We start from the raw sequence: 20,140 nt of genomic DNA, 5'->3' as shown, positions 1-20,140 counted from the left end.
TAAAATATTGCCAGGTGTTAATAAAATCCTGAAGGACTTTCCACAGACAGTGGAAGGAAGTTGACCAGAACCCACCACAGAAGTCTGCCGCTTCTGGAAACCACGAGACTGGGTCTACGTTAAGGCATACCGGTGAGAACAGGCCCTTCAGCTGCACTGCAAGGCACCTGATCAGGCCCTGGTAATTACCAGCGCTGCAGTCATGCACAAGGGCTGCTCAGCTGGATCCACGCTTCCCAGTGGAAAAAGGTCACGCCACCTTCAGACACAGCGCAGAACCTATCACCTGTCACAGCAGAGCTTGGTGATCTGGATGAACTTCCTTTGATCAAATGTCAACAAAACCACAAGCTACAGCCCAGCAAATAGACTTCGATGACCCCATTATTATCATCTGACTTAGGGGCTGCTCCCTAAGTGGTAAGTCACTTTGATGACCCTGTAATTACCATCTGAACGTGTTGACTGTTTTCAGAAATTGTAGCTTAGTTTGCTCTGGGATTTTGCACTTGGGTTTATATTATCGTTGGCCATACACCAATCCCTAAGAGCTGTTCTATGTAAGACCTTAAGGAATGAAGGATTTTGAGGGGCTTGACCTTCTGTTGTAGCCAGTTGGTACATGAAAGGGTAGAACAAGGCGTAACGCAAGAAGAGGCCGGAACAACAATGCCAAATATGTTCGAGGATAAGGAAGAAGAAAAGGAAGAAGTGTGTGGATTAATGACTGTAAATGACTATATAAAAGCTAGAGGCCCACCAGTGCAACAGCTGGCCAGGAGCACCAGCTACCAGAAGCATGGCAAACGTGGTAAGCGGAGAGGGACCCGGCACCGTGGGTGAGTGCCAGCGGGAGCGGATGGGGCTGGAGGAAAATGCCCCTTCAGGCTTCTCCCTTGCCATCGGCGGGCACGACCCAGCAGGCTGGGAGACTCTGGCCCAGCGCTGGCCACTCACCACGCCGGTCCTCCCTGAAAATCCCGGCATTGCACAGGGAAAGGCAGCCAGCTGGGGCAGGCGTCACCCAGCCGCGGGCAGTCCACGCCAGCTGGTCCCAACACGCTCCCCCTCGCAGGAGACGTCTGCAAGGCGTCAGGAGCGGCGGCGAGACACACAGTCACGGGCGCGTGTTGCAGGTGACCAAGCGAGAGCAACACGGAAATGTAGAAGGTGAAAACAAGAAACGCTATTTTGTTTTTTCTCCTAATGCCGTGTGCCTGCGGGGGCAGATGGCCCTGCTGTGACATCACCGAGTGGTGAAGGCTGAAGTTACCGAGCAGTGGACTGTGACGTCAGCGAGCGATGGACTGCGACCTCGCGACCCTCGCTGCTTGTCTTCGGGCGCCGGCAGAGCCTGGGCCAGTCTGGCTCGTGCCTGGACTCCTGCCGAGCGTGCCTGCGAGGTCTGGAGGGTCGAGCGAGGCTTCTCCTGGTGCTTTGGGGGCTGCCGCCGGCAGCTCTCGCTGCCCGTCCCGGAGCCATCCCCTGTGTTTCCCCGGCCCTGCCACGTTCAGGCGGCCGGGCACCGCGGGGCAAGCTTGCAGCAGCGGAGGTGAGCTGTGCGGGGAAGCGTCCCCCCGGGGTGGCCGTGGGGCGGGCGATGGGGCTCGGGGAGCCAGGAAGGTGTCCTTCCCGAGGGGCCTGGGCATTCCTTCCTCCCCTCCTCTCCCCGGGACAGCGAGCGACCGTGGCCTCTCTCCCTTTTGCAGTGCGCGACACCCTTTGGCAGTGCCGGTGCCAGCGAGGGGGAGCAGCTCCTGATCCTCAGCTCTCTACAAGCTTCCGTGGAGCGCTAACATGGACACAGAGACAGAGTGGAGCTCTCCCATCTGCTGCAATGCTCGGAAGAGCATTGCCTTTATGCAGCCGTGCCAACACCAGTTCTGCCTGGGCTGCATCCTGCGGTGGGCAAAAAGGACATCAAACTGCCCGCTCTGCAGAACACAGATCGAGAAGGTCAAGTTTTCTGTGCGGGGAGAAGATGACTACCTGGAGCATGTCATCAAACACCCCTCAGAGCCATCAGTCGCCATCAGCCAGGCAGGCAGAGCTCCTGGCCACCTGGCCAACAGCAGCCCCCATCACCCTGCAGCAGCCCCTCCGTCGTTCCTGGAAGAGCAGGGGGATGCAAGGACAGAGGCCAGGGCTACCGACAGTGGCCTCCTGCCCGAGGTCTGGGCAGCACTGTTTCAGCAAAACCAGCACCTCCTCTACCCCGTGCTGCCCTGGCTGCGCCGGGAGCTGGAGGCAATATCTGGGGCGCGGTGGTGGGAGGCAAAGAGCGCGGAGAGCAGCATCCTGCACGCTCTATGCATCTACGGTCCGGATGCGGAGGTCATGGTCCAGATGCTGCGGCCTGTCCTTGAGGAACATACGGCACCTCTGGTCCACGGCACCATCAATACCATTGAGTGTCAGTGCAGCGAGGAGGCCTGGAGGCTGCTGCGTTCCCATGCTGCCGGGGAGGAAGGCAACAGCCCTGCGGCCGGCTCCAGCTCCTCCAGCTCCAGCTCCTCCAGCCCCAGCTCCTCCAGCTCCAGCTCCTCCAGCCCCAGCTCCTCCAGCCCCAGCTGCACCGGCTCCCAGGAGGGGACTCCCACCGCTCAGCCGAGCTCCTCCAGCAGCCCGTCAGGGGCAGAGCAGGAGCAGCCCCGGGAGGAGCCGGGGCAGGAGGCGGCGGCAGGTCCCTCTGCCCAGGGCTGCGGCCGCAGCCCCTCCGCTCCCGGCCGGGGCAGGGGCCGCTCGCCCGGGGGGCCCCGGCGCCCCGCAAAGAGGAGGGCCCCCGGCCCCCAGGACTCTCCCCGGCCCCGCAAGAGGCCGCCTCGCCGGCGGCACTAGCAGGGCCCCGGCAACAGTTTCTTCACGGCAAAGGAAATAAATGCCGATTTCCCTGGCACTCGGGGTCTCTGGGTGCTGCTTTCTGCCCCTTCTCCTGCTGCCTCTTCCCTTTCCCCCCGCGCCCCACCGTGGGTGGCACCAGCCTGCTGGGGGGCACGGCCGTGGGCCCCCTGGAGCCCTGGGGCCACGAAACCCCAGCAAATCCTGCCGCAGCCGCAGCGCAGCAGATGCCGAGGGCAGAGCGGGCAGGAGGGGAAGCTGGTTTCGTCGCAGGTCCGATGCCCTCAGCCTGCCTCCAGTCCCTCTCTCTGCCCAGCTACCCACACTTCTGCTCTGCTCTGTTTTCTTTCTGCTGTCTATGTTGGCCAGGGCAACCTGGCTATGGCGAGGGCTGTCAAGGAGGGATGGACAAAGGGCACGGGCATCCAAGCCAGAGGCAAGCCTTGGGGTAACAGTACTTGGCAGGTACAGAGTGACTTCTACCAGCCCCAGCCTTTACCAAGAAAAACAAGCCCTTGCCGTGGCTTAAGCCCAGCTGGCAACAAAGCACCACGAAGCCGATTGCTCACTCCTGCCCCCTCCCCGGCCCTGGTGGGATGAGGAGAAAATATACAGAAATGCTCGTGGGTCAAGACAAGGACAGGGAGGGATCACTCACCGCTTATGGCCAGGGGCAAAAGACAGGCTCAACTTGGGGAAAACTACCAATCAAATCAAAACAAGGATAATGAGAAGTAAAACCAAATCTTAAAAACACCCTCCCCCACCCCTCCCTCCTTCCCAGGCACAGCTTCACTCCTGGTTTTCTCTACCTCCTCCCCTCCGGCTGCGCAGGGGCATGGGGAATGGGGGTTACGGTCAGTTCCTCACAGGTTGTCTCCGCTGCTTCTTCCTCCCCAGGGGCAGGACTCCTCGCTCTTCTGCTCTGGCGTGGGGTCCCTCCCACGGGCCATGGGTGGGCATCTGCTGCCCCGCTGCCCTCCGTGGGCTGGGGGGGGACAGCCTGCCGCCTCACCACGGGCTGCGGGGGCATCAGCCTCCTGCGGCGCACCTCCTCCCCTCCTTCCTCGCTGACCTTGCTGCCTGCACAGGGGTTTCTCTCACATCCCACTCTCCTCCCCCGCTGCAGGCTCCCCTTCTTAAACCTGTTCTCCCAGAGGGCGACCACCATCGCTGACGGGCTCGGCCTTGGCCAGTGGCGGGTCCGACTTGGAGCGGGGGAAGCTTCTAGCAGCTTCTCACAGGAGCCGGCCCTGCGGCCCCCTCCCCCGCTACCAAAACCTCAACACACAAACCCAAAACTGTCCTTCAGCTTTCACCTCATGCAGGCTGGCACTTCACCTCTCATTTGGCCAGCAGAGACATTTTGTACATCTCTACTGCAGGACAAAGGTGGAGTGAGAGAAGAGATGTAGAAATACCACCAGAGGAGAAGGGATAAGGAGAATGAGCTTGGGAAGGTGCAGAGTTGACAGGAGGCATGCGGTCAAATGACACCTCTCTGCATATACCTTGTACCCTCACGTTCTCCTCAAATCCCACAGTTACGGTACCAGGAGGGCTTTGATAGGGAAGTGTCATCATCTCAGCTGAATCCTATCAGCATTAGCTCAGAGAGTAAGTACAGCGATGGTTCAGTCTGGTTGACTTGACTTGGGTTGTGATTAGCTGGTTTTTGACCCCAGCCAAGCTCTTTTCTGGGAGAGATCTGCTGGTTTTTTGTCTCTCTGGCTTGCTTCTCAAAACCAAAGCCTGCAGCCAGAAAGTACTTTCTCTTTGCAACACTGTGGGGTTCGTCATCTTCCAGGGACTACATCATTTTCACTCCTGTTGCTTTCCCACCAGCCTTTCTGTGTTTATGTAGTCATTCCATTGAGAGGTCTGCAGCAGCACGGAACAACCTCTACCCTGCTCCCCACTCCCATCTAACAGCTGGCTGCCACTGCACAGCAGCACCGAGCCATGTCTCTCTCATAGCATTTTCCAGGAACTTGCCAGGAACACGAGGACCACCAGGCTTTTTCCACCCTTCCTACCTTTGGAAGGAGCAGGAAGATCTGTTGCAAGTGCCAGATCCAAGAGCAGCCCGATTCTAAGCTCCTTCACCTACTCCCCACCTCCTCCTTCAGGGTAGTTTAATTTTTTTCGGCCCTCCCGCCCTTGATGTAGTCACAGCCATTCCCCTATGACTCAGCCTATTGTAAGATCCAGCGAAAGTGAGAGAGAACAGGGACTGGGATGATGCATGGGACAGGGAAGGTTGTGTGGGACAGGGTTCGCTTTCTGCTCTCTAGGACCTCTGCTGCGTAACTCGGCAGTATGGATTTTCACCTCAGTACTGTGGGACAGACAGCTTTCTGGCTTGGAGCAGCTGGCGGTGCAGCATCAACATGGATGCCACTCAGAGCAATAGGGGCTGTGCAGCAAGAGGCAACACTCGTGTACGGAGGCAGGGAGCAGAGGAGCAGGAGCACAGCTTAGGAGGCTGCTCCTGCCCCTCTCATGGCTCTTCTTCACAGCCTCTCAAATAAGGCACATTCACGAGGAACGGCCTCGCAGCAACTGTCAAACGAACTCACATAGGGCCAAACACACCACTTGGGCACAGCATCACCCAGGAGCTGGAAAAGACCAGCACTGAGAAGCACACCTGCCATCACACCACCTCCAGCCAAGCAGGCTGTGTGAAACATCCCCTTACTCATTTTTAAGTTGCACATACGCTGCTCGTGCTTCAAAGTATCACAAAGAGGTAAAGCATCACAGACCGCTGTCTTGCAATTGGGCTTGATCTCCCCACTAACAAGGTGGGTAGACACCTCTCTAGTGCAGGTGCTGACAGACAGAACTTCTTACCTCAGCCTCCGCTACCCTTCCAAGTAACACACAACACGGGGAGAGAGTTCAGAAGCTAAACATTCACGCAACCACCAGCTAACAGTTTTCCTTTATGGCCTTGTCAGAAAAAGGGTGCAGTGGCAGGGTGGCAATTTGAAAAGTTTAGAAACCACAGCCAGCATCTGGACAAGTCACTTTACCCTTGCTTCCCACCTTACCTCTCTCTTCTCTCCTGCGTAGTGAGATCATCGTGGCTCCACGGCAGGACTGGCTCCAGACCCCGGCTCTGCCCAGTGTCGAGCCCCGTGGAGTTGCAGCAATACCGACAGTCACCAGGCCCTGCAGCAATAGTGATAATTTTGTAGAAACGACACCTCCTAAGAGGGCAGTAACAGACACTTGCATTTCCTGCAAGTGTCTCAGTCATTTAGATAGCTTCGATACTCTGAGGCCATATGATTTATCGTGTGACAGGGAAAGCTGTCGAGCTGATGACTCCCATTTCTTCTGCATCAAGAAGATAAACACACTTTTAGGGCTAAGGTTGTGCCAGCAAAGCATGGTCTTAAACACTTCAAAGACTGACAATTAATTTGCCTTAAAGAACAAATAAGTCGGCTTATCTCTGGTTTCCCAAAGAACCTTCTATCCAGCATTGCCCATATATTTCTTCCACCCTAGTGTCTCTCTACATCTTCAAACTTTTGTAATCGTGCGTACTTCATTCCTATCACAGAGGAACAAACACAGTGAAATCTGTCACTGTCAGAAGAGCTGAGGGCTAAACGAAACAGCTACACAGAGCCTTACTCAAAAACATAAAAAAAAAAATCCAGACCAACTATCATTTCAAGTGAAAAATAATGCAACCCTTCTTTGCTGTGCTCCTCACTTCTTCATCTGAGCTGGCACCTGGAGTGACAAACACCTTTCTTTTGCAAGGCATTCCAAACCTATCTGAAAAAACTAAGTCTCTAAGCCTGGTCGATCTCTCGGGTTTCCACCTAAACTTGTTTAAGGTAGAAGAGTTCAGACACAGGCCCTCCTTTGCCCCTCCATTTTGTCTGTCATGCGAACACAGTTTACTCGGTTTCAGGACCCCTGAACTTTTCAGGCGGCAACAGAGCTTAGGGCTTAGGTCGTCTTTGCTCTCCGTCTATCTGGAGCAGAAAGACTGAATGTAGAGGCAATGCAGGAGCACACCGGGTGATCTGCAGTAATTCACGTGACTGCTCCATCAGACTCCTCCTCCACCCATGCACGAGACCTGTACAGCCCAACGCAAGCCAAAAACTACTGTCATGGTTTCACCCCAGCCGGCAAGTAAGCACCACGCAGCCGCTCGCTCACTCCCCCCACCCAGTGGGATGGGAGAGAGAATCGAAAAAAAGTAAAACTCTGGGTTTGAGATAAAGACAGTTTAATAGGACAGAAAAACATCCCTTCTGTCAAAGCTCAAAATCTTAAAAGTGGCTGTAGCTTTCAACTGATGAGGTTTTTTACAAATCTTCCACTGAAACTTGGTTTATCTTTCCATTTTTCAGAGGAGAAATGCACCCCACCCAAGCTATTTGTACTTCTGCCCTTTCAGATTCAAATGTAGCTCAAAAAACCCCTGTTAAGATGCCACCTTAAGACCTCCAGGACCTGTATTTGGTCCTCGACTTTTCCCTGGGACAAGTCTCTGTGCCTCAGTTCCAGCGCTTCAAAAAGGGGAATGTCATCACTGTCTTACATTGGGCAGTGGTCCGAAGGATGAGTAGGCTGGAGACTGCCAAGGGGCTCAAGGCACAAAGGTACCATGCAGTGCTGCACTAGAAACACCAGCGCCCAGCAGCACTATAGCTGCAGAAGGCCGGTGCCGCTTTTAATGGTAGACCAAGCCAGGCACAGAGCTACGCTTTTTTCCATTTTTAAACCCATCTGGTAATTCTGAACAGCTCTTGTCCTGTTCAGCATGGGATATCTAGTATTGTGAACACCAAAGATGCACGTGTTGGCATCTCATCTTTAAAAAATGCTCCTCGGCATTATACTATACAATGCTCTGAAAAAAAACCCCAAATGCTTTTTCATGAGGAACTTTTGAAGGCTCTTGGCAGCATGCGTGGCTGAAATGCAGGCAGTCCGGATACAGGCTGTAGCTGACCACAGGGAGTTTCCAGCACAAGAAAGTTCAGAATAGCTCTTTATCACTTCCAGATCTCTTTCTGGAATAGTGTTTAACTTTCTGTTTGAAAGAAAAGCCTGTTTTCTCAAAATGCTTTTGTTGCAGAGGATGCACTTTGCGATAAATGAAAGTCAAATGGCTCTTGAGTTTGTGTTTGTAATGTTTAGTGACAAAATTCAATTAGGAGCTGTATATGTAAATGCTAAGGCACTCAGTTACGTTTAAGCTTGTGTGAATATATAATCCTCTTACAGTCTAGATGATTTAATAGTCACTCTACTGAATAACTGTGCTTCTTTCCCCACAGATAACACAGCTGAATACTGCAGCCCACAGACGCAGGATTTAACTGGTTTGGAGCCCTTACACTGAAACAGAGTTGGAATGATGCCACTTGGAAAAAGTTATCTTTTATGCACAAAATATTTATCATTTCAACCTCAGCAGACACTTATGCAGAGACAGCTCTCCGAGAAAAGAGTTCTGTGCACAGAACTAACATAAATCAAATTAGTGCACTGAAGCTAAAGAGGACACGTTTAATCTCATCTCTCAAAAGTTCTTCAAGAAGTCATTAGAAAGAAGTTTTACTTTTTTCTTTTTTTTTAAATCTCCCTAGGAATGACTAGGAAAACACAGCAATGGATTCCCAAGGGTAGAAGCCACAGAGTTCCATTCAGAGATAGGAAAACGTATCACCGCCCATCGGAATTACCTTTTTGAAATTCACCAGCTCTTTAGAAAGAAAAAGGAAAAGCTGGAGAGTACATAAATGCTTTTTTGATTCAAAATCCTGTTGATGTCCTGCATGATTCCAGTCACGCACTATCCAATGTCAGTCACTTGGAAACGGGCACCAGTGAAGCTGGTGGCTACTTCAAGAAGCAGTGCACAGGATATTGCAGAGCAGTGCAAAATCAAAGTAGTTCTATTATTAATATAAACTGGGATTTTTAAAATGTTTTCCAGAGAAACTATCTGTCTACAGATTTTTCGTACAGACCAAGTCTCCTTTTTCCCTCCAAAACTGATGGACAATTTTAATCCTATCTTACTCTTCCACAGTGCTCATTCATGCATGCAGAGGTATACATAATGCAATACTACTCTAGGAGAGCAATGAAGACCTCAGGAATTTTTCCCTCAACCACAAAAGCACTTTTATAGCTCAAAGGATGGATTCATGAATTCAAACTAACTGTAGTCTGAATCTCCTAAACTTAGCCTTTGCCAGTGTCTTCCTGGACGAAAACACCAGCAGAGCTAAGAGGCCAATGTGGTCAGCCTATGCAGCATATGGGGAGTAACATGCAGCAAAGAGGTATGAAAGCAATGCAGGGAAAAGGGAAGGTGACCACTCGTAAGGAATCAAGACCATATCAGTGCCTTGCAGGACTTTTCATGATGGAATTCCCTAATTTCCTTTTCCAATTATTTTCCGCTTAAACCTAAATAAAACCTTCTGAAGGAAAAAAAAAAAAAAAAAAAAAAAAAAAAAAAAAGAGCAAGAACTTTTGCCTTGCAAGGTTTCCTAAAAACTGCCTTCCCTCCCCCCTCCCTGCCCCGCCCCCCAGGCTCCTGTTCAGATGCAGAGGAGTTCTAGAATAGTGACAATGGAAAAAATTATGGTTTATGCACAAAATATTTCTCATTTGAAGCTGGCAAGGCTCTTACACGGAGACAGCTCTCTGAGAAAAAGAGTTCTGTGCGCAGAACTGACTCTATGTACTCCAATGCCAGTATTTTCTTTTCCCTTTCAAGTAGAAACATTGTTTTCAACTTTTCCCTTTCAATTAGAAACATTGTTTTCTATTTTTCCATTTCAAACGATAGTGCACTATTAAAGTCATGTGTTTCCAATTCTTATATCTAATTAATATTAAATATTTTTTTCTCAACATTGCAGCAGCTGGCACTGTTTTACACTCTCAGCTTTCCCGCAGAGAAGTGGTAAGGGTCTAGCCTTCACAACTCTAGGTAAAACTCAGTATTCTCAACAACGCCAGCTTGACACCCTGGAGGCATGCAGGAACAGAAAGATTTTTTTTTTAAAGTCATGATTTTGAGTACCTAGTTCACGACGGTTAATAACTTGGGATTGGCATTCTTGAAACAACTGAACTAGAAGTGATCAGCTGAAGCGACATTTTTAAACAGGTAAGGTTATGCAGTGAATTACTAAAAAAGCAGGCTCCATGACTGCTTTAGATAACAGCTCAGGTCTCTGAGCAGACATCTAGCTAGCTACTTCATTGGTTATGTGAGAGAGGCATGGATAAATGAACAGCGATTTAACTTAAAAACGACCAAGGAATTTCTAACCAATTAGGGTTGGAAGATGCTCCATCAGTGGAAGCTTTTACTGAAAGCACTTTCCCATGTTTCCCATGGCATTTTGATTTAAAAGAATGATGGGGTTTAGAGTTTTCCCGCTGTAAATATTCACCTCAGCTAAGCGGAACAAGCAGTACTACTGCCTGGCATAACAAGCGTTTGTCCAAACAGGAGTGAGTAATAAAATGCAGAAAAAATACACGCCACAAACACAAGGAACTTCATTAAGTTCATCTTTTTCTCCCAGCTCTACACTTTGGCACTGCTAGCAGGCCTTAACATCTTTTGGGTAGTCACAGGTCCCATTTGGCTTAGCACGCAGGCCTTCTCAGTGGCCTGTGAGGGCCTGGAAGTGCTTTGGTCCCCATTGCACAGGCACAGAATAAAAGGCTTGGGGAAGCCAGGTGACTTGCATAGAGTCAGACAGTGTCTGCACGGCTGTGCCCCCCGCTTGCACCCACGCCAGAGAGCTTCTCCCTGCAAGGGGGCCAGGAGGGCTGCTCAAGACATCACCCCCGGGACAGCAGGAGGTGTCCTCCCGCTCCTGCAAATGGAAGATGGGATCACCGAAGCACAGGCACCTCCCCTTTCCCAGCTGTAGCACCCTCCAAGCACAGAACCCTCAACCTCCCAGCCACCTTGCCAGCTGGCACCCCTTAGCAGCCTCTTTACATGTACCCTTGAGGGCGGAGGCCCACAACTCCAGCTAAGACCTCCGGCAATCTCTGAGGAGACCAGTCCTTGAGACTATACTTGTTTAAAGGAGCAGGCTGAAGTGGTTTGGTTTATGTTTTGTAACATAGCTTCCCATTTTAATAATTGCCTTTGCTACCTCAGCAGTAGAATTAAAAATGTCTGTCTTCCTTTGCTTGCTGCCTTATTCATGACCACGGCGCTACCTGTGTGTGTTTGTCGCCACATCAGCATCCTTCTTGTTCCTGCAGGGAACTCAACAGGAGCAACTTCTGCTCTGGTTAAACCATCTGAGCAAGATGATGCCCAGACATGTTCTCTTGCTGCCCGTGGCAATTTTCTGGTCTTGTAGCACAAGATTCTCTTTAAAAAGCCCTGGCGGTTTGACTTGGACATCAGAGACAAAGGAAGAACACTAACAACAACAATAATAATAAGGAAAACAATTTCCTTCTGATTTTGTTGTTGACACAGTTGTAGGGCTGCTTCTTCCAAATGAAGCTATCACTGTCACGCATGATGAGGAAGATGAGCCGCTTGGCAGCACAGTCACACTGCAAACAAGTGAAAGGAAGGTGTAAGAGAAGTTGCAAAAAAAAGAGGGTACTTGGGCAGGGGTGCATTAGAGTTTTTTGCTAAACTTTTGATTAAATATCCAGAGCAACCATACAATACGTTGTCCTCTATATAAACGGAAGGTGTAGAAGAGAAACGGATTGAGTTAGTTTGTTTAATAAGAAAATAGTTTGTCTGCAATGATTTAAACCTTTGTTTCCATGTTCATAATCCCTTGCAGCTGTATGCTTAGTAAAACTTCCTCATTTCTGGTCTGTAGTTTGCCGTTTATGCTTGCAATGTGGCTGATAAATACAGCTTGGTAGCCTTTTACTACGGGATTAAAATTAGCAATGCTTTTTTGGTAAATTCTGAGCAAATCGACTCTTTCCATTTTCATTGTTCCTCGGAAATAAAGATTAATGATGAAAATCTACTAAAAATGGGTGGTACAAACTGGTAGAAGAGGAAGTGATTTTTAGCACTATGGGCAGGGGGATTTGTTGACAGTGCAAGCATGCTCCCAGTAAGTCCAGACCGGTTTCGAAAAGGGGCCAGATCTGAGCTGAGTGGAAGAGGGGAAGAGGCTGCCTTTGCAACTTTGTCAGAGAGGGACTGAGGAGAGACATGGTGGAAAGCAAGAAGGAATCTCCAATCGGTACATATTACTGCGCAAACAACATATTACAGCAGCTATCTCTGTAGCAAATTCACAGGGAAAATATTATTTTTCAAAGGTTACTTGCCCTGAGGGAGACTTATTACGAATATTTGCCAAATGGAAATGGACGGTTGAACCATACCCAAGCGCAGTGATGGAGATTGCTATCGCATTTGTCGGCAGTTTCATTCCTGCAATGGCCAGATGCCCAAGCGAAACATCACACAGGGACGTAATTCTTACAGCAACGTTGTCACTTAATATTGCAGAGTGACCAGTGGTCTCAGAAAGACAGGCAAAAAGTGCTGACTTTTAGAAAGGCTGTTGATTCTTCCAGCAGCCATTTCTTCAGGCTCTGCATAAAATCTTAATGCCATGACATTTGTCAAAGGTTTAAATCATCCTAATGAAAGAGTTACTGCACTAATTCATCCCAGCATGTTCCACTGCAGATCTTTTATCAGTGGTTTTAAGATAATGTAATTATAACAAGAAAAATCTCTTCCAGTGAGATTTAACCAGATGCAATTTTATCTGTTTATTTAAGAACTTGTGTCGTCCCATCACAAATTATCTGAACTCAGCCCCAGCATTCAGAAACAGAAATTAGTTGTATTTCTTTCACAGATCTTTTTTACCTTAGCATGTAGGTGAAATATTTCAGAATTACTTCAGTGGGGGGAGAGTCAATGATAACATGATTATCCCTAACTATCCAGAGAGCTTCTCAAACCACTAAAAAACTATAGTGGGCTGGAAAAGGACATTCTGGCATGATTTGTGATAGCTTTAGTTTCATGCAGGGTATGATGAAGCAGAACCCAGTGCATCTGGGTAAATAAAGGAACAAAGCCTGAAAGAGGAAGAGCTAATAAGGCGCAGTTTTTCTCAGTCTCTCTGAACTTGCACAAAGTTTCTGGGTAATTAATGCCTTCACACAGGCAAGTTAAACCGGATGCATTTCTGCTACTGTTTCAATGATGTGAAAGGTAATAGAAACTCTGGCATTATGTAAAAAAAATGCACCTGAACTTTTTCTCCTTTTGAGTGAGAAAGAGGTGAACAGACCCCTGTGCCAAGATATTTCATGCAAAATTACTCTGCTATTAGTAGGGTTTGTATGTTTCTTTTTTCCCCCTTTTCTATGCAAAAATACACTTGGCACTGCTGACAAAAAAACGTGGGAAACCCTATTAAGAAGGTCACTATTTATCAAATAACAGCAACTGTTACAAAAGGTATTTACCAAAGCCTTTGGTATTAACAAGTTCTTAATTGAAAACCATAAAAATCTGCAGAGTGAGAACAGATGAAGGCCCCTCCAAAATAAGACCATCACATTTTTACTCCCAGTCATCTAGGATCCTCCTGGTGAGTCTGCACACTTCCTATCTGTGAAGCTCAATGTCAAATAAAATGCACCAAGAAAAGACAGCAGCCCATAAATGTGTGGGTTTATGTGTTCATAAATGGGAGTCCCCAGGCTAGTTTTACACACACCTGGGTGTGTGTGTGTGGGGGTGTGTGTGTGTATATGCACACGAATGTACATATACATGTATGTATAAATATGTGTATACATATGCATATAAGAGAGTGTGTATGCAACTAAAGTTACAGTTATACATATTGCTGTATGTCATTCTGAGTGTCAAATCTTCTTACAGAAATTTGCTGTAAGGGCTGGGAGGAGTGAGGAAATGACCACAAAATTGTTATATAGACTCTTAAAGGTGAATGTTTAATGAAACTGTCCCAGCAACCTACCAGAACAGTTATAAGAAGAAAAGTACACTGGGCTACAGTAAGAGATAAGGGAGAACCTGACATACCAAATCAGTGTCCATGTCATGCCATTACACATTCAATGGGCACTGGTTTCTGTTGGTGCCACTACTGCTGTAGGCATTGCCTTAGTAGGAAGGGATTCTTTCTACAGGAAACATGGAGTCAGTTAAATGGAGCACTGTGGAAACACATGCTCTGCTTTTCACTTGCAAAGTGCTGAAATTCAGCCTTCCAGAACAAGTGGATGTAAGGCAAGTACACCAAGCTGCACGTTGAGTGTGTGACAGAGTCAGCAGAGGAAACGGAGAAGGAAAGCAGATCACAGTGCTGCATTTAAGTCAGTTTGATCTGCTAATCCACACCCGAAAATCTGTGTCACTCTTTCTCATTCTACCGGGCACGTTTCTGAAAAAACACATGGGTATGTCTGCACGCATCCTCCCACAGCTCCCGTTGTTGATCTCCCTCTCACTTACCACTGGCAAACCCTAAATCTTACTTAGAAGATGAGATCTTTAATCTTGGACCAAGTGAAGCATCTTTTTTGATCTAAGACTTACAGTGGAAGAATTAAATTAAATCCCTGCCTGCCCTGACCTAGCTCCTAAATCTTACAAATTGCAAATGTTCCCTCTTGATTTACTTCCACGGCGTTTCTCAGAAAATAGATGATTTTATTTCTACAAACGTAATGGCCACCAACTTCACCCTTGGCATCTCTCAAGACATTGTTTAGACTGACTTACACTGAAGGGGCAGGTTGACTGAGCAACACTGCTATTATGTCAATGAAAGACAGTAGTCGAGTGATGAACTATGAAGCAAACCCTTACCCTTGCCTGCTGTCTACGTGAGAATAGTTTCCTGCTACTCTGCAAGACTTGTGTATTTAAGAAGCGCTGCTCCGCTGAGTTTTAACATCTTCTTGTTTTAATTTGCATAAGGATCACTGCTATCCCACAGCCTCATAGGAATTTCAAAGGCTTTGGCAGAGACTGAAATGAGTGCAAATGCCCTCATTTGCCCAAAGGCATTAAAGTCCTCACTCAGGGAATCCATACACCAGCCAAGCCAGGCCTGAAGCAAAGAACGTACCACTTGATACATGCCTACACTCATGCTGCAGCTACTAATGCCACATGACTCTGGCCATGAGAGAGCCCTATGGAGAGAAACGGCAGCTATGTGTGGACATTATTCATGGTTTTCCGTCTCTGACAGCACACTGCCAAGTGAGTTTTGTCAAGCCTGAGGCTGGGAACAGCTTCTTCCTGAGAGTCTGTAAGGCAACGCTCAGGTGCTGTGAACTCAAGTAGTTAGATGTTTATAGGCACGGAAACCAACTTTTTGTCAGACTGAATTTAGATTTAACACACTTCAGATGGCTGCATCTGGTCAGTCAAATTGAGCCTTGTACCAACAAGAGAGCATACAGGCTGCAACTCCTCTTCTGAAGCAGTAGGGCTAAATGCAGATAGGTACTGCTAAGGCAGACAGATTCAAAACAGAACAAAGTGTCTAAACAGGTGGATAAATCATGATAGCTTTTCAACAGGAGCCAAGTTTCTACTGTTTTTTTTTTTTTTTAAATCATTTCTACGCACCATAAGCCACAGCCAGTTTAACCTGAGTGCAACCATTTGTATCAAGATGAGAGTGCCAAAGCCTGCAAAGAAGACTGAGCGAGCAAACCAGGGACAGGAAGGCACTGGGGAAACCCTCTGACCACAGCCGCAAGGGAAGCCTCACTTCCAGCCTTGCGGCACCTTCTTTGAGCGCTGGTTCGGCACTCTCTCCTGACTTGGCAAAGCAGTTCGGTACCAGCTAAGAACCAACTTAATCCCACATGATTCAACACAGAGTTGGGCAGTGCAAAACTGAATTCTTCTAGCAGAGTCCACAGCTGCCTATGGTGCTCTGCACCCTGCACACAGAGGACGTTAGCTTGCTCAAGCCAGAGAGTTTAACAAGACAACCTTTATTTCTGACCCTCCCCCATTGTCTTCTCCTAGGAGACAACTCCCTTGGGATACACAGTGAGGAAATACCCTTCCAAAGACTGGTGATACCTCTCCTCCCATATGTTTTTTTTTTAACAAATAGTTATAAAGCATCACTCTTTAAAAGGTAATAAATAGCATAATAATAACAAACATAATAAAAATTATAAGGACAATTGGACGGGGAAGGAACAGAGATGCTATATCCTAGTTGCCAGATGATGCAGAGAGGTTAAGAAAGTTATCTAGATGAAGAATGAAAAAAAAATCGTTTAATTAGACCTTTTCTATGCTTTTCATATGGGAGATGAATCTCTATTACCGACAATCTTTGCCTGCAGAACAAATAGAAGATGCAGAAGAATATCTAGCAAAAGAAAATTGTTCACATACACATACAAAACTTGGGTTGAACTGTGAACAATCAAGTGCCAGAGCGACTTCCACGTGTGGGTGCTGGAACAGATTGCCCTTTCAGTGGAATTCAGTCACTGCTAGTCACATTTCAGTGTTGCCTAACATGCAAGACACAAAAATGCCTCAAGGAAACCTATCCTTATCTTATCTCGGTGGCAGAAAGTGAAGTGAATACAATCAAGATTAATCCAGTTGAAAAGGAAATGAATCAGTCAAAGGCTGGGTCTCCTCATCACCCAGGAGGTGCTTGTTACACTCTGTACCTGCAGGACATATAGAAGGCATGGACACACTACAGGTGCACAGTAACTCCCACACATCACACAGTGCAACAGGTAAGAAGAGCAGCCTTAACTTTGAACATTTCTTGTGTTAGAGGCAACCCCTTACTGAAATCCAGATTTGTGCCCGTAACTGTCAGAAACCAGAGGGTACTCCTGCCCAAAGTCTTCATTCTTTCTACTACACAGCTCTGGTAAAAAAAAAAAAAAAAAAAAAAAAAAAAAAGAAAAAAATTCTTATGTATCAAGCTTGGGGACGCTTTAGACCTGAAATTATGGTTTGTCCTATTTTAGTAGTTTCCTCACACTGGCTTTTCCATCCAAAGCCTCCAGTGATAACTGGAGAACTCCAACAATAAATGCAGAAAATATTTTAAAGCTCCTGAAGCCTTCCCCTTTCTATTTTAATTTTGTAGGCTGGGACATAACTGCCCCAAAATAATGACATGTGACGTATCAAAGAATAGCTGTCAGCTCCTGCACGGGCCCTCTACTGAACAAAAATTATGAATAACGCAAAGTAATAAAAATAAAACAACTGCAGGAGCAGGCTATATCTAAACTGGTGAATCCAGAAGTGCAGCCCAGTTCCTGGGTGTGGGTCTAAGTCTCACCATTTCAAACTATTTTGGGTTGCAAAGCCTCCTGCCTGTGCATCAGGAACAATGCTGATTCAGGTGGGAAGGAAACCCATCTCTCCTTTCACCAGAGTGAAGCCTGTGCGACTGTGGAATGGGACCTCAGTTGCTCCACAGAAATAAACTGCGGTGCAGGTGCAACATAACCTCTTTAGGTTAGGAAACACTTGCAAGTGCATCGCGTAGCTGTTGCATACTGCTTGCTCTGTCTATGCGTGGCATTTGTAAAGAAACACGGGAACACATTTGCAAATGAGTGTGTGTTGAAAGTAAAGGCAAAAGGGGTGGGTAAACCTCAGGTTTCTGCAGCTGAACAGCTCTAGTGTGGTCGTAACTAATAGGCCAGAAATAGGCCAAATGTGTGCAATTTGTTACCTTCATCAGACTCATCTAAGCCTGAGTGACTCTTCCGCATTCATGGCTAGGAAATGAAAGGCCCGTGGCTGACAAGAAAGGCAGCCATTAGGGGAGGGCCCAATGTGTTCCGGTATGCAAGTGTTTATGCTAGAAGAGAACCTTTACAAGAGAATCATCTTCTGAAATCCCATTTGAGCCCCTTGCACAGATATGGAGTAGAACATTTGTTCATGGTAATACAAAATATGAGATCAATTAGCTCCCTACCACCGAACATTACAAAATCTGCATTTCAGCAAAAGCACGGTTGCTTGTATGGGGCTGTTGGAAAAGTACAGGTTTCGCTAACACTGTTTGTCTTAGCTGTCATTTTCTGCCTCAGTCATTTCATGGGAAAAGTCACCACCAACAGGAATAGTTGTTGAACTGCCATATCTTCTGCTGCATCTGCATGCATGGTGGATACACCAGCTAGAAACAAAACCAACAATTGCATCCAGAAGCCCAGGTCTCAACCAACTTGAAGTCCAGACCGGAGTCTTGCTGCACAGAATTCTTTTACATTTTAAACAAAGGGTCAGTCTCACTTCTGGCACAGTCAGAAACTTAAAAGAGAACAAAGTCACCTTAGCTAGAAACAAGTACGCTGGTTCACAGCTGGCATTCCCAGCACCCTGGGAGATGTGTAGCACTGACTCTCTTCAGAAAAGCTGAATGGTTAAGAAGGACCAATATCCTTCCTGCTGGCTGGATACAGATATAAACTGATAGAGATATAACCCGGTCAACTTCAGCCCTCCTCTAGTGGGGAAGAAGGGGTGTCAGCAGCAATGAGCTTAAGTGAAAGCTGAAGAAAAGCCCGAACTTTAGATATGGATCTCCAGCTAGAAAAGTCAAAAGGAAGCACAAGACCAAAAAAAGATTTGACCTCCTTGGATTTGCATAAAAGATGCTGTTACCAGTTTTGCAAATTCATACGGTAATTCTTGTAATCCAAGGCTTTTTAAGAGACCTGAGCTTTACCAAAAAAATGTGGATTAAACTCTTCTCTGGCTTGGTGTTTCTATAACAACAGTAAGTTCATAAACCAATACTGTTTTGTTTATAAAACAGTAAGTCTGTTAACATTTAATCAATTAACTCCTCTGTAATTCTTGTGTAAATGACAGCAGAAATATCCATTCTTCGAAATGAAGACAAACAGGCAAAATATTTCATTTTATCATGCACTGTGAAATCAATGTCATCAAAAGCTTCTGTTACCTCAAGAACCACTGAATCTCCTCACCTCTGTGGAACACAGCAAGCAGGGTATTTTTAGGTTTGCGTAAGTTGTAGGCTAAGTTTGCATGGTGCTTATGTCCCAAAGAAAGTAGAGGCAGTTCAGAACATCTACTAACTGCAAGGCAAGAAACAGTGTCAGATGAAGCACTTGGCAGCCATGCTTGAGTTACAAGTACATGGCAGGCTTAAGCAGGGACAACAACAGGAACCAACAGTCCAGTAGCACATTCTTTTCTGGCAACATTCATGTTGCCCAGTTAAAATAAATAACTTTTGGTTTTGGAGTCACTAGCTCAGCTAGTAACTCTACATGCCTTGACTGTCATCTGTCTCGACTTCTGTAAGGCCTTTGACATGGTCGCCCACAACATCCTTCTCTCTAAATTGCAGAGATACGGATTTGATGGATGGACTGTTGAGTGGATGAGGAATTGGTTGGATGGTCACATCCAGAGGGTAGTGGTCAACAGCTCAATGTCCAGATGGAGGTGGGTGAAGAGTGGTGTCCCTCAGGGGTCCGTACTGGGACCAGTACTGTTTAACATCTTCATCAATGACATAGTGGGATCTAGCACACCCTCAGCAAGTTGGCAGATGACACCAAGCTGGGCGATGCGGTTGACGCGCCTGAAGGATGGGAGGCCATCCAGAGGAACCTCAACAAGATCGAGAAGTGGGCCCACGTGAACCTCATGAGGTTCAACAAGGCCAAGGGCAAGGTCCTGCACATGGGTCGGGGCAACCCCCGGCATCAACACAGGCTGGGGGATGAAGGGATTGAGAGCAGCCCTGCGGAGAAGGCCTTGGGAGTACTGGTGGGTGAAAAGCTGGACATGTGACGACAATGTGTGCTTACAGCCCAGAAAGCAAACCATATCATGGGCTGCATCAAAAGAAGCGTGGCCAGTGTGTTGAAGGAGGTGATTCTGCCCCCGTACTCCGCTCTGGTGAGACTCCCACCTGGAGTCCTGCATCCAGCTCTGGAGTCCTCAGCACAAGAAAGACACGGACCTGCTGGAGTAGGTCCAGAAGAGGGCCACAAAAATGATCAGAGGGATGGAACACCGCTCCTATGAAAAAAGGCTGAGAGAGTTGGGGCTGTTCAGCGTGGAGAAGAGAAGGCTCTGGAGAGACCTTCTTGCGGCCTTTCAGTAGGGGCTTTTTAGAGGGGGCTTATAAGAAAGATGGGAACAAACTTTTTAGTAGCGCCTGTAGCAACAGGACAAGGGGTAATGGTTTTAAACTAAAAGAAGGTAGATTTAGATTGAACACAAGGAAGAAATTCT

The 20,140-nt window shown here is 47.5% G+C and overlaps 1 protein-coding gene and 1 long non-coding RNA gene across 2 annotated transcripts in view; one reads left to right on the top strand and one right to left on the bottom strand.

Annotated features, from left to right (window-relative positions):
• The first annotated feature begins 1,447 nt into the window (after positions 1–1,447).
• LOC115336673 lies at positions 1,448–3,290 on the top strand. Its single transcript, XM_030004042.1, has 2 exons — positions 1,448–2,470; positions 3,208–3,290. Exons 1-2 carry the CDS (start codon positions 1,798–1,800, stop codon positions 3,288–3,290), a joined length of 756 nt encoding a protein of 251 aa, XP_029859902.1. The 5' UTR covers positions 1,448–1,797.
• Positions 3,291–5,215: 1,925 nt separating this feature from the next.
• Positions 5,216–20,140, bottom strand: part of LOC115337118 — a 34,634-nt gene continuing 19,709 nt past the window's right edge. Inside the window, exon 4 of the long non-coding RNA XR_003922031.1 lies at positions 5,216–6,015. This is a non-coding gene — a long non-coding RNA (uncharacterized LOC115337118). The remainder of the gene's footprint in view (positions 6,016–20,140) is intronic.

This window comes from Aquila chrysaetos, chromosome Z, assembly GCF_900496995.4.
Source record: "Aquila chrysaetos chrysaetos chromosome Z, bAquChr1.4, whole genome shotgun sequence".
In the NCBI taxonomy this organism is placed as follows: Eukaryota; Metazoa; Chordata; class Aves; order Accipitriformes; family Accipitridae; genus Aquila; species Aquila chrysaetos.
Note: the sequence above shows the minus strand (reverse complement) of the source record. Positions and strands in the feature narration are given on the sequence as shown.

Coding starts and splice junctions, on each gene's coding strand:
- LOC115336673 (XM_030004042.1), top strand. CDS start 1,798: ATGGACACAGAGACAGAGTGGAGCTCTCCCATCTGCTGCAATGCTCGG. Junction 2,471..3,207: donor CCATGCTGCCGGGGAGGAAG/GCAACAGCCCTG, acceptor TATGTTGGCCAG/GGCAACCTGGCTATGGCGAG.